Raw genomic sequence first — 14442 nt, 5'->3', positions numbered from 1 at the left:
ATATTATTAGAGACTATATCTGATTTGATTCTGATATGCTTGACACTTTTCAAAATAGATACTATAAACTTGTGCAGATAATCTTTACAACAATTCATTCAAAATTAAACCATATCAAGCCTTACCCTTTACTTCAAAATATAATCTAGTCCTTTCGTTTTTTAGATGGGTCGTAGAATCAAATAGTCCTTAAATTTGAACTTGCAATTTGCAACAACCGACCTCACCAAATTCATAGAAAAATTAAAAATCATCATAGCCGTAATTTCATGAATAACAAAATCATCATATATGTGTTACATAGAAACTATATAGACATCATAAACATGTGGGACATTGTACTTGCCAATCGTTAACAAGTTTGAGACCCTATGTTCATGCACATGTACATGTACATACATGTACAAATATTTGGATATCACAGGGGGAGGTTGGAACATAAGCCATCACTATCACAATCAGCAGCCACGACCGACAAGTCACCGGTAAACACATAGAAAGGGAGAGAGAGGTCCACTTGGGGTGGGGGCTAAATGAAGGTGTGATATTTTCTGATACAATGACTTTACAATAAGGTATTATTTAAATGGGAGCTATATGAGGAGTAGTATATATAAGGAGAGGCCAATGGAGAAGAGCAAGCTGTGCCCTCATTTGTAGTCATTGCCATTTTTCTTGGGATACAGAATTCTCATTTCATGGCACTATAAAAATTTAAAAAACTTAAGCATTTGATACACAAAACTCCTTTGCTTTCTTCTTGGGTTTTTCCTTTAATTTTCTGTGCTTCTTAAGGCTGCAAAGATGGCCGGTATCAGCCTTGAGGAAATAAAGAACGAGACTGTTGATCTGGTATTTCTCTCTTACTTTCTTTCACTTCCATTTTTCTCTGCAAACTTTGATATTTGCATCATGTTTTAATTTTTATGAGAATTGAGTTTTGTCTTAGAAAAATGAGATCTATTAGTTCTAACTTTTCTAAGTTGTGGGCTTAGCTTGAGAGTTCTTCCATTGGACCCATATGAAGTTCATCACTATATGTATATTTTTTGTTTCTATGTTTAACCTTTGGTGGTGCTTTAGATCAGAGCAAAAATGGACTTCTTGCTATCATTTTCATTAAATTTCCCTTCTTTCTTTCCTACGAGTGGTCTACGGTCCAAAGAAGCAGTTTTTTTCATGTTATTTTCTCATGGTCCAAAAATTAAGTGCAACTACTACTACACTTTTTAATCTGTACAAGTTTTTTTGACTTTCTTTCTCCTCTTATCCTATGTTTGACTGCCCAGAAAATTGAGGATTTTCATACTTTGGAAGACCAAAATTTTCAATCTCATGTTAATTAGTAAATAACATGCATGTAGGCATTTGGTTTTCTATGTTTTAAAACATGGGGTTTTTTCTTTTTCTTTTTTTAAAACAAAGTTTTGAGTTTCTTTTCATTTTTTTTTCATCATCTTTCTCTCCAACCAAACAGATCACATGTTTCTAAAACTGGATCTGAAACATGTGAGAGACAGAGAGATGGAGTTTGATACGTCTCATTTTCACAATTTTATACTCCAAATCTTTAAATTAATGGGTGCCCATTTTTATTCTAAGCGCTCTATCTCTCTTTCTCTCTCTAAAATATAGTATAAAGAAAAGCTTGTTTGTATGGGGAATTATAGGTACTTTTATTCCGTGGTCCCTTAGGCTTTTCACACACTTGCCAATTGCAAAAATTGCCTCTTTTGTAATAAAAACTAAAAACCTTAATAAAAGTAAAAGTAAACTCTCACATCCAATGGTTCTGACTCTCCCTGACACTACTGATCTATATTCTTGGGTTCACCAAATTTTAGTTTCTCTTTTTTATTAACCCTTTTGATTCTTCAAACTGAAAAAACACAAACCCACGTTTTACTGTAACTTGAGCGCGTGCAATACACGGGCCAATAAAATCACATAGTGGAAAAGTTGCACTAACAAATCCTTGTGAAATTGATATTGTCACGGCCTCAGTCAACTCTTTTCTGACTAGCTTACAACCCCGAGGCTTCAATTTTCAGAGCCGTTTTTCTCACAATTTTGTTATAAAAGATTTTGATTGTAAAAAAAAAAAAAAAAAGGGTAGATTGATGTGAAAATTTAACATACAATCAATTATAATTTATTGCAGAATAAGATAGTAGAAGATTGATGTGAAAGTGATAAACAATCCATCTCAGTCTGCAACACAAAATAATAGTGGAAAAAATAAGTATAAAGATTGTGATTCTTTTATATTCAAACTCTGTTCATTAATTCATTTGTTTATGTTCATGTGTGATTCGTTCATTAACTTTCATGTACTGGCTCGTTCATCTATGTTCTGAGACTAACTCATAAAATAAAAAAAAATTTATGAGACAAATTTAATGACTGTTTAGTCCAAAAGTTTTCACAGAAATGGAAATAATCTTCTTCCAAAATACTTATCATATAAAAAATCAAAGGACTAAGATCCAAGTAATTGTTTTTGTTTTTTCTATGATTTTGGAAAGAAAAAAGAAATTTAGGACTACAAAGTATTTCATAATTTCTTTGTCATAATTTTAATGTGGTATAGTGTGAGTAATGGAGAAAAATTAGTGTTTTTATATGTAAATAATAGACAACTATTTACAGTTTGTCACATTAAATTTATGACAAAAAATTTATAAAATATTTATGCTCCTCTAGTTTCGTTTTATGGATCTAAACCACTCATTTGAAACACTGGGTTTAAAATTCTCTGTACTAGTTCTATAGTTTCATTTTTTGTTCAGTGAATGTATACCATAATATATACATATTTTTTTTGTCTAAACTTTAAACTTGATTATTTTATACCATTAAAATTTTTTTTATAGAAAAAAAAGGCGTGACAGAGTATGATTGAAAACTCAGTGCACGCTAAAAGATTATTATTATTATTATTTTTGGATGCTATTGATGAGTTGACTTTACTATCTACCTGCTTAAGCTGGTTTTTCCGTTTAAGTTTTGTTTTATTTGTTTGTTTTTATTTTATTTTATAAGAATCGGTTAAGTTGGAGTTTTATATAGTTTTTTTTTTGTTTTTAACCTTGAAAGCTAAATCATAATTTTTTATGCGAAGTCCCTTGAAATTTTTTATATTTTTTATACAAAGAAATAAGTTATTTTCTCTTTCTTTTTTAAATTACACCAAGGACTTTAACACGTTCTTTGTTTTCACTATTCAAATCCCTTCATCTTTAATGATTGTTTAAAAAAAAAAACTCTTAAAAGATTCAGTGATCGAGAAAAAGTAATTTTAATATGCCATTAGTAACTTAAGCAGTTGCAAGTTAACTGCGTGATAACATAGACAAATTTGGTAATATATGCAGCTGCACCTTATACTTAACAATGATTCAATATAAAGTAGTATCTGCTTAACTTAGGTGTACTGAATGCTGAGTTTTGATTTCAATTTTTCCTGGAAATTCTTTGTATACAGGAAAAGGTCCCCATTGAGGAAGTGTTTGCGCAGTTAAAATGTACACACGAAGGTTTGAGCACGGCAGAAGGAGAAAGCCGGCTTCAAATATTTGGACCCAACAAACTAGAAGAGAAAAAGGTCTTTTTTTTTAGTTTGTGATTGATACATATATATTGACTATCTACAAGTTTTCATGAAAAAATGTCTATAATTCTGATAGTCTAATTGTGTATGTGTATGTTTGAATTTAAATAAACAGGAAAGCAAATTCCTCAAGTTTCTGGGGTTCATGTGGAATCCCCTATCATGGGTCATGGAATCTGCTGCTGTAATGGCAATTGCATTGGCAAATGGTGGCGGAAAGCCTCCGGATTGGCAAGACTTTGTGGGTATTTTTGCCCTGCTTGTCATCAACTCCACCATCAGTTTTGTTGAGGAAAACAATGCCGGGAATGCTGCTGCGGCTCTCATGGCTGGTCTTGCTCCCAAGACTAAGGTAATAACACTAACTATATGTGTAGATTGTAGACAGCAATTAAGGTAGCTACTTTTTTCTGATAGATGATTTGTAATGATTGTTCTTATGCAACTATGAATGTATAACCACTAGTTTCTGTGCTTGGATGTAACTTTTTTATGAAAGTTTATTTGCTTATTTACTGAAATTGGTTCAAGTATAATTATATATTTTTAAAGTAAGGTTTTAAAAAGTTGTACATAAGTAAATAAGCTAAAAAAACTAAAAGAAAAAGCTTATGCCAAATAGACATTATGTGAATTTGCCTTGTGATGTATATACACAATGAAGAAAGCTTTGGCTCTCTAACTTGACGGCATTTGTGTTTACTAGGAGAGGATGCATAGGTTGAGCATACTTATGAGACTAATGAAAAATAAAATACAATTAAATCATTGTCTTGATAATTTGAAACTTTTGTGAGCAAGTCAATTCATTATTATGGCTACAGGTTATTAATCCTATAGGCATGATTAAATGGGCCATGTTTCTGCGAAGTGTAAGCTTCATCTCATGTTTCTTGGTGGTTTACTTGTAGGTGCTTAGGGATGGTAAATGGTGCGAGGAGGAAGCTGCAATTCTGGTTCCAGGAGACATCATTAGTGTCAAATTGGGAGACATCATCCCTGCTGATGCTCGTCTTCTTGAGGGTGATCCTTTAAAGGTTGATCAGTCTGCCCTCACTGGTGAATCACTTCCCGTGACCAAGAATCCAGGAGATGAAATTTTCTCTGGCTCAACTTGTAAGCAAGGTGAAATTGAAGCTGTAGTTATTGCTACTGGTGTTCATACTTTCTTTGGGAAGGCCGCACATCTTGTGGATAGCACACAAAATGTTGGACACTTCCAGTTGGTGCTTAGTTCTATTGGGAATTTCTGTATTTGTTCCATTGCGGTTGGAATGGTTATTGAGATCATAGTCATGTACCCAATTCAGCACCGCCAGTATAGAAAAGGAATTGACAATCTTCTGGTTCTCTTGATTGGAGGCATCCCCATTGCCATGCCCACTGTCTTGTCTGTGACAATGGCCATTGGGTCTCACAAACTGTCTCAGCAGGGTGCCATCACTAAGCGAATGACTGCAATTGAAGAGATGGCTGGTATGGATGTACTTTGCAGTGACAAGACAGGGACACTAACACTCAACAAACTTAGTGTTGACAAAAACTTAGTTGAGGTGTTTGCAAAGGGAGTAGATAAGGACCATGTGATCTTGCTTGCTGCAAGGGCTTCTAGAACTGAAAACCAGGATGCCATTGATACTGCAATTGTTGGAATGCTTGCTGACCCTAAGGAGGTATTGCTTATTATTAAAACATATATATATTTTTTCCTTAGCATTGTAGTTGTCGATGTGTAGTTTGAACAGTGAAGTGGAAATCTTTGAACATTGATGATTATGTTTTATTGAATATGTCTATGCAGGCTCGGGCTAATGTTAGAGAGGTGCACTTCTTGCCATTCAATCCTGTGGACAAGAGAACTGCTTTGACATATGTTGATGGTGACGGAAATTGGCACCGAGCAAGCAAAGGTGCCCCTGAGCAGGTAACCTTGATCCTTTATTCACTTAGCCCAACATTTGAAGACACTATTTGAGAGGTCACTAGTCATTCCATTTTCTTAATTAATTAATTTTTGTAAATAGATCCTGACCCTTTGCAACTGCAAAGAGGATTTTAAGAGGAAGGCTTTTGCTGTTATCGATAAGTTTGCTGAGCGTGGACTTCGATCATTGGCTGTTGCTAGACAGGTTTTTACTAGCAATCTTGATGATTTAATGACTAATACTGTTTTGTATCTCCTCATTAATAACATTTATAAAAAGAAAACTCATACTATTTCTTCTCTGATTTTTTGTTTTTCACTTTTATTTTTTGGCAGGTAGTTCCAGAGAAAACTAAGGAAAGTCCTGGCAGTCCATGGCAGTTTGTTGGTTTGTTGCCCCTCTTTGATCCCCCAAGACATGACAGTGCAGAAACCATCCGTCAGGCTCTCAATCTTGGTGTTAATGTCAAGATGATTACTGGTAATAACAAATTTTTTCTTCCAATGCAATACATATTCTTTCTTTCTTCAGTAATGCTCACTTGTACTATTGTACTATTACTTCAATTTGCAGGCGATCAACTTGCCATAGCAAAGGAAACTGGCCGTAGACTTGGAATGGGAACAAACATGTACCCATCTGCTTCTTTACTAGGTCAACACAAGGATGAAAGCATTGCTGGCCTTCCTGTTGAAGAGTTAATTGAAAAGGCAGATGGATTTGCTGGAGTGTTTCCAGGTTGGTGCTTTTATTATTTTGGCTGGCTACAAACAAGAAATTTGAATTTTAGTATATAGTTTTCTGGATGAAGTATTTCTTCTGGCACTAATTGCTCCTTTCCACTGTTTAGAGCACAAATATGAAATTGTGAAGAAGTTGCAAGAGAGCAAGCACATTTGTGGAATGACCGGAGATGGTGTCAATGATGCCCCTGCTTTGAAGAAGGCAGATATTGGAATAGCCGTCGCTGATGCTACTGATGCTGCAAGAGGTGCTTCTGACATTGTTCTAACAGAACCTGGGTTGAGTGTTATTATCAGTGCAGTGCTAACTAGCAGATGTATATTCCAAAGAATGAAGAACTACACAGTTAGTTGCTCTCTTTTCTTCTTTACCATGTCCTAAGTTTTCATTTGAGTGAAGTTTTTAACTTGTCCTCTAATTTTACTTATGCAGATTTATGCAGTCTCCATCACCATTCGTATAGTGGTACGTAGTTACTATTGCTTTCAAACTATATAAGTAGTTATTAAAGAACGGGAGATGATTAACATGGTTTTTCTGTTTATTCCTGATTGCAGTTTGGTTTCATGCTCATTGCTCTGATATGGAAATTTGACTTCTCTCCATTCATGGTTCTGATCATTGCCATTCTAAATGATGGTGAGATCCTAAAGAGTACTTTTTGTTTTCAAAATTATTTTAAAAATCTCTCTCATTCTTTGTGCTATACAGCTTGATTAGTGTTGACGCCATATATTTTTATATTTCTTAGGAACAATTATGACAATCTCAAAGGATAGAGTGGTGCCATCTCCTCTGCCAGATAGCTGGAAACTGAGGGAGATATTCGCTACAGGGGTTGTTCTTGGAGGTTACTTGGCATTGATGACTGTCATATTCTTCTGGTTAATGAATGAAACTGACTTCTTCCCTGTACGAGATAAATTCATTTCTATTGTGTAAATATACTTTCATGGGTGTTTTCTTTATGTTTATGACCTTGAACTAATATGATTTCTGTTCTTACGTTTTCAGGAAAAATTTGGTGTGAGACACATAAGGGGTGACACCGATCAAATGATGGCTGCTTTATACCTGCAAGTGAGTATTGTGAGCCAGGCCCTCATATTTGTTACTCGATCACGCAGCTGGTCCTATGTTGAACGCCCTGGAAGTCTCTTACTCAGTGCGTTCTGTATTGCACAATTGGTAAGAATGATGGTGCCATTTATGATTTATTCCTTTTATGAAACTCTTTTCAATGCAGCATTTTGATATGTTAGAAGAAGCTAACAGATTATGGTGTTCTCAGGTTGCAACTCTCATAGCTGTATATGCCGACTGGAGCTTTGCAAAGATAAAAGGAATGGGTTGGGGATGGGCTGGAGTCATCTGGCTTTACAGTGTCATCTTCTATATTCCACTTGACTTCATAAAGTTTGCCATCCGCTACATCCTAAGTGGGAAGGCCTGGACAAACATGATAGAAAACAAGGTTTGATTTCATTTTTGTTTCTGAAAGTAGAATTATGCATTTAGCTAGTTGGATGAGTGAGCTGACTTCAATTTACTTTTTGTTGTTATTTTGAATTCTATGTAACAGACTGCCTTTACCACCAAGAAAGATTATGGAAAGGAAGAGAGAGAAGCTCAATGGGCTCATGCTCAAAGGACCTTACATGGGCTTCAACCACCAGAAACTAGTAATCTCTTCCATGAGAAGAACAGCTACAGGGAGCTGTCTGAGATTGCTGAGCAGGCCAAGCGACGAGCTGAGGTTGCAAGGTAAGCCAACATTTTGTTAGGCTCCTGGATACAATTGGTTTATACAGACGAATTATCATGTTTTCTTTATTTTTTTTCAAGCAGAATTTTTATTAGTGTTTAACTTATGAGATTTAGTATCTTCCACCATGAATCAATATTCTAAGAAAGTACACCTGTATTTTTGTGCACTTGTGGTTATAGGCTTCGGGAGCTTCACACACTCAAGGGGCATGTTGAGTCAGTGGTGAAGCTGAAAGGACTGGACATTGATACAATCCAGCAGCATTACACAGTGTGAAAACTCGGAAGCAACAATTCCTTGAGGGGAGAAAGGGCTGCGATATGTTGTGCCCAAACCAATGAGAGAAACAAAGGCTTAACTAGTTAAACCTTACTAGATAGGAGAGCATGTTTGTGCTACAACTCTCCCAGTTTGTTTACTTTTCCTTTTACTTTGAATGACACAAGAAAAATTGTGTTTGGTTTCTTCTTGCTCTTAGGAGCAGAGTAATGCACTTGTTACACAGTTTTCTAGTCTCAAGTTCACCTTCTTCCTTCTCATACGCCTTGGCGCTTCCTATCTTAGTCTTTTGAATGTATCTCCGTGTTGTATGCCATCGTCCCATCATGACATGGCGATGATCAAATGTAAACATAATATTGAGATAACTGGACCTGAGAATAAGAATACATGGAATTTCTGTGGCACCGTAGACACTCTGGATTTATTGACGACTTGCCTAACATTTCTTGTTTTATTAACTACCTTATGTTCAGAAATTTAGACCCTGATTGATTTTAGTAATTAACCATGTTGATTAATTATTTTAATTATGCAATTGTCCAATTTGACATGTGATGGTCGCAACCATATTGCAAAAGTAGAATATGGTGAAAAGTAAATTTAATACTTGCGCTATGGTTACAAGGGAAAAACCCTACTGGTTTGTACCTTACTACCAAGCTGAAGAATCCACAACCACAAGACAAAATGAAAGTTTACAATACAATATTATCTCAATCCTATTATTGTTACCTATAATAGAACTTTACTCACATGCGCACATGCAAATCTATCCCGGTTGGACTCTTTTATCTTGTGGATCTCTTCAACAACTTGATTGCAGTAGTCTTTGTGCAAGAACTTCACTAGGAACACTCCTTGATCTGCATTTAAGTCTTGGAGACGATGCTTGGTACAAACCCTTGGAACACAGTTGTCACAACAAGATCCCCTCACACAATGTTCTCTCTATGTTTATGATAACCTAACATAAGTTTATATATGCTTTGGAACCCAAGTGCAAGGATTACTATGTCTTTAGTCATCATTGGCCGCAACCCATGAAAACAAATTTCTCGACACTCAAACAATCAAGTGGTGTCAAGCTTGAAGTAGGGGTTCAATCAAGCTCAACCGATCAGCTGTAGTGGAGCCTATAGTCGAGGCAACATAAACTCTTCTTGAGCAAATTCTTGTGCCTTCAATGTGGAACTTCAAACCCTAATCTAGACACTAAAATTAAAACTCAATTACATCTAAAATAAGGTTTTAAATACAGATTTGCCAACATAAATTACATTTTGACTCTAACACCTTAAATATGTACTGGAAAAATGCTAAAATAATATCTAATTCTGATAGAAACAAGATTGTGTATGGAAGTGGGTATTTGGAACCTAGTCATTTCAAATATATTAATACTAAAGATATTACAAATATTACTACATAGTATTTATAAATAGACATGATAAAGAATGTAATTGTTAGATTTTCACGATATAATAAATGAATTTTTAAATTACTTTTTTTGTGATACATCAATTTATAAATAATATTTAGTAAAATTCATAGTAACCCTAGCATTATTAATTCAAATATGATTATGCTATCAATTAAAAAAGTGATTGTAATGAGCCCAAATTTTATTCACTACTAATTGTTGGGAGAGTTTTCAAAGTTTGTTACAATTAGTTGGTTGGTGAATTTAGTTACATTTAGGAGTTGTTAAGGAGTAATTTGTTACACTCAAATTAGTTACATGCAATTACATCCAACTGACCCAAGGCCAACTTGTATAAATACTTGTCACAAGTGCTAAACATGAATAAGAAACTTGTTATGAAATTTTTCATTCTCGCTTATTGGAATATTGAACTGGTCAAACTTAGAAGCCTGAACATATTCCTTTACAGTAGAAGGATGAGAAGGACTTAAAAACTTTTTTATGGATTTTTTGAAAGTATTTTGAGGTTTATCAAACACAGTGCAATGATTTACAATAGGGAAATTAGTAATAGAAATCTTACTATCTTCAGGTACATGGGAGATTTCATACAAGTAGTCTAACCTATTTGCAGTGGATTTACGAAGAGAAAGGTCATAAGTAGGTGTAGTGGTATCAGTAATTGCTGAGGATGAATTGGCCATGATAGTTTCTGGAAGGAAGAACTGTTTACCTAAGACCTAACAGGACTAAAACGCCACTTCTAGGCTCATACACCCACAAGATGACTCAGGAAAACTAGAATCTTTGAAATGTTGAGAACAACCCCTTAGTGTTCTACTTGATTATCAAATCCAGTGTTCTAATGTGATAAATACAGAGGATCCACGTATTGTGGCAACTGTAAATCACAGAGCATACTAAGCAGGACAATAATCAAAGTATACTAATCAAAGGAGGGTGAAACTGGTTACAGGGCTCTGATACCAACTATACGAGAGAGTAGAGGGATAAACAGACAAACAGACAATGGGAGTGTAAGAAGATCATGGAAGCTGGTTAATGGCATAGATTGCTAAGACCGTATAGAAGATAACATGAAAGTATGGAATGGAACACAGAACAAGATATAGCAAACTAAGGATATTATTATATTTAACAGCTTTTTTTACATCAGACATAAGAGAAGCTGGAAGACATATTTTAAAGGGATTTCTTCACTCTCTGCCCTTTACAAAGACACAAGATGCCTATTTATAGGCAATAAGTTATAGCAAAAATATTTTACAATTAAAAGATAAAGAGACTCTAGATTGTAGGGGCTGGCTCGTTCTTGACATATGTCCAAGAGAGTTGGGGTCCTGAAAATGTATTGACAAGTGTCATCTTGAATCAGGGAGCCAAGTTCAGTAGTGATCTTCCTCCGGATATGCTGCTGACAAAGAGATAAGTATGGTCTGGGAGGAGAGCATTAATGACTCCTTGCATGGTTGACAATTGTCACAATAAAGCAATAAGGGTATGGACTGAACAAACATCTGGCAAAGAAAGTCTTCTATAGTCTGCTAGTGGACATAAAGTTTTCTGACAGATAGGATGCATATGCACAGAGACGTTTTTTGGAACCTTTTTTTTTGTGGAAATGTTTAGTCGTCCCATCCATCTCTTCCTTGGAACCATTCTTCATCAACGTCAGCATCTGGATCATGGTTATAATAGTAAGGGTCATCATGTCCAATAAGAGGATTGGATATTTCCCAATGGTCTTCATGTGGCATTGCTGTCTACAGACATCTAGATCAGCTGGTACTATCTCAGGTAAGATTCCCTAATTAAGGGATTTTGCAATTGTGAGAGAATAGTGACAAGATATCCAAGACACGTCCACGTGTGTGTGAAGAGTACTATCGGCATTTGTTACCCAATGCATTTCTGCAAGGTGAAGGATTCCTTCTGCCTGAACATTATTTTTGGAATTTAGCTTGGTTACTAAGCATGCAGCAGTAATTTTGTGCCCAAAGCTTGGGTGCTTTATTTTGGAATACTTAAACCATTGACTATCATGAGCATCATTTTTCAAGATTTCAAACCAGAATTTGTGAAAATATTTATTTTCACAAGGGAAAATATATGAGTAAAATTCTGGCTCAAAATGGAGACACAAGTAATACTCATTGAGTAAGTATCACATGTAGAGGTAATGTACAACTATTCAGTTTGTTATCCAAAAGGCAAAAGGGGTTTTCCATGGTTGTTCTATATCTGGAAAAATAGTAAGAAAATGGCGTTGATGCTCTTGAAGATAATTATGGAGGACTCTAATGATTCGTTTGGATTTGGCTTCAAGGGTCAAAGTTTTTATTTGGTCTTTTATTTCTAGGGGAAGGGTTTCTACCATGTGAAGGATATCATGAGGGGTTGCAGAGGACGATCCTAAGGATGAAGATGGATTTGTGATTGGATATACACACAAAGGTGGAGGGACAATTGTGGAAGTAAGGCCAAAAGGTTTTCTAGAAAGATAGTTAGTGAGAAGGTTATCTTTTCCTTTGATGTGTTTGACTTGAAAAGACCATTGTGAAAACTAATTTGACCATCTGAGTAACTGAGGATGTGGAAGTATTTTTTTTTGAACTGGAGCATTATGGGAAAGGAAGATATGTCCATTTCTACTAGAAAGTTATGCCCATGGAGGTGAAACTAGAACTTTTCAATTCCATGTTTTACTGCCAAGATTTTTTTGAAAGTAGAATGGTAATGAAGCTCTGAAGGCTTGAATGCATCGCTTTTATAACCACAAATACTTCTCTTGCTATCAACTTCTTCAAAGAGAGCTGCAGCCCAATATTCATCACTTGCATCTGTCTGCAGAATTCGTTGCCCTGGTCCTGGAATTTGCAAAGGGGGAAGTTTTTCTGCCAATTTTTTCAATTGTTGGACTGCTTCTGTATGAATTGGATTCCACTTTGGAGGAGATTTTTGGGATGAAGTCTGACATGTAATTAACAATTTCAAAAAATTGTTGTATCTGTTTGGTACTTATGAGCTTATCTGGAAATTCACCAAGAGAAACTGCAATGTGGGGCTGCAAAGTATACTTTCCATTAGAAATGTTTACTCCCAAGAAATCTATAAAAGACGTCCCTATGACTATTTTCTTCTCTGAAAGTATTATCCCTTGAGCTTTTACTAAATTATAGAATTCAGTGAACAATTTTTCATGGGATTCTGCATCCTTTGAAAATAGGAGGATATCATCTACATAGATTAATGCATTTGTCAAGAGTGGCTGGAACAACGTTACCATTGCTTTTTGGAATTGAGATGGAACATTTTTAAGACCAAAAGGCATAACAGTCCATTGGTAATGGTGGTCTGGGATGCAAAACGCTGTCTTGTACCTTTCTTCTGGATGAATTCTTAATTGCCAAAATCCTGCTTTGAGATCAAACTTTGAAAATACCTTAGCATGTGAAAGATGCTGGAAAAGAGCACTTTTGTTTGGCAAAGGGAACTTGTCATCTGTAAGAAAATGATTAAGATCTTGGTAATTAATTATTAATCTAAGCTTTCCTCAAATTTGTTCAGCATGCTTGTTGACATAGAAAGCTTCATACGCCTATGAAAAGTTGTGGATTCAATAAGGCCTTCTGCAAGAAGAGTAGATAACTCTTGCTTAGCCAAGGACAAATGTTCTGGTTTCATCCCTTTGCGACTAGCTTTTGTGGGGTCAACATTTTCATTCTTCTTGAAGGGTAGATTTATGAAAAAAGATGGATTTTTCCACAAAGGGTTTGGATTTTTAAGGAGGAATTCAGAGTGGGTGGTTGCACAACATTCATTGATAATCTGAAGTCTCGAAGAGTCAAAGGGGTTTACTGTGAATAAATGGGGTACTTGGGTCCAGGTGAGAAGATGTTGTTTATGCAAAAGTCATTTTGATGACCATCTGAGGCTAGGTATTTGATAAAGGAGATCAAATCCTATAAGAAGGTTTCTGCATGTGAGAGGGGATCCAAGGACTTGGTGTTTAATGGTAAGGGTTGGAAAGATTCTAATGCAAATAGGCTTACTTTTCTGGGTGATCAGAAATGTTTCTCCATTAGCTACTCTGAACATCTGATGATAGGGTAGCCAAAAGTTTTTAGGTAATATCTTGGGATGGAGAATTGTTGCTGCTGCTTCTGTGTCAAACAAGGCTATTACTGGAATGAGTCTGGAATAAGTGTCAAGGAGGATATGCACTTGGGCTATGGGTGTGGGGCCGGTTAGGGGGGCTATAAGAGGCTGGGATGTGTAGATGGTTTGGATTTCTAGGTTTGAATCATCAATATTGTCTGGACCTGAATCATCTTCTAAGGTAGAATAAGCCATAACTGCCTAAGCTTGGGGAGAGTAGTCATCATCCAGTGAAAAGAGTGATTCAACATCTGAGAAGGGAGTATCATCTGCATGAATCTGGGCTTGTTCCAAAAGTTTTGCTGCCTTTTCCTTTTTTGGACAATTTTTTGTAAAGTGTCCTAGTCTTCTACATACAAAACAAACTTTTGAAGTTTTTTCTTTGAACTGCTTTCTTTTGAGAAACTTTCATTTCTTTTTCCTGAATGATTTCTTCTTTTGACTTGCACAGTGTTTCTTCTTCCAAGAATACTTCTTGAAATGATCTCTCATTTTTGTCGAACAAGCACAA

General features: G+C 35.6%; 1 protein-coding gene across 1 annotated transcript; it reads left to right on the top strand.

The window, feature by feature from the left end:
- Positions 1-609: 609 nt before the first annotated feature.
- Positions 610-8733, top strand: LOC142642964 (plasma membrane ATPase 4-like). Its single transcript, XM_075817439.1, has 16 exons — positions 610-852; positions 3485-3604; positions 3726-3962; positions 4522-5283; positions 5412-5534; positions 5635-5739; positions 5871-6015; positions 6109-6273; positions 6386-6624; positions 6712-6744; positions 6837-6918; positions 7031-7191; positions 7294-7467; positions 7571-7753; positions 7862-8043; positions 8227-8733. The coding sequence occupies exons 1-16, from the start codon at positions 805-807 to the stop codon at positions 8321-8323; spliced, it is 2856 nt and encodes a 951-aa protein (XP_075673554.1). The 5' UTR covers positions 610-804; the 3' UTR covers positions 8324-8733.
- Positions 8734-14442: the final 5709 nt, after the last annotated feature.

The sequence above is a fragment of the Castanea sativa genome, chromosome 7 (genome assembly GCF_040712315.1).
Source record: "Castanea sativa cultivar Marrone di Chiusa Pesio chromosome 7, ASM4071231v1".
In the NCBI taxonomy this organism is placed as follows: Eukaryota; Viridiplantae; Streptophyta; class Magnoliopsida; order Fagales; family Fagaceae; genus Castanea; species Castanea sativa.
The sequence above is the reverse complement of the archived record's forward strand: the minus strand, read 5'-3'. Positions and strand labels throughout refer to the sequence as shown.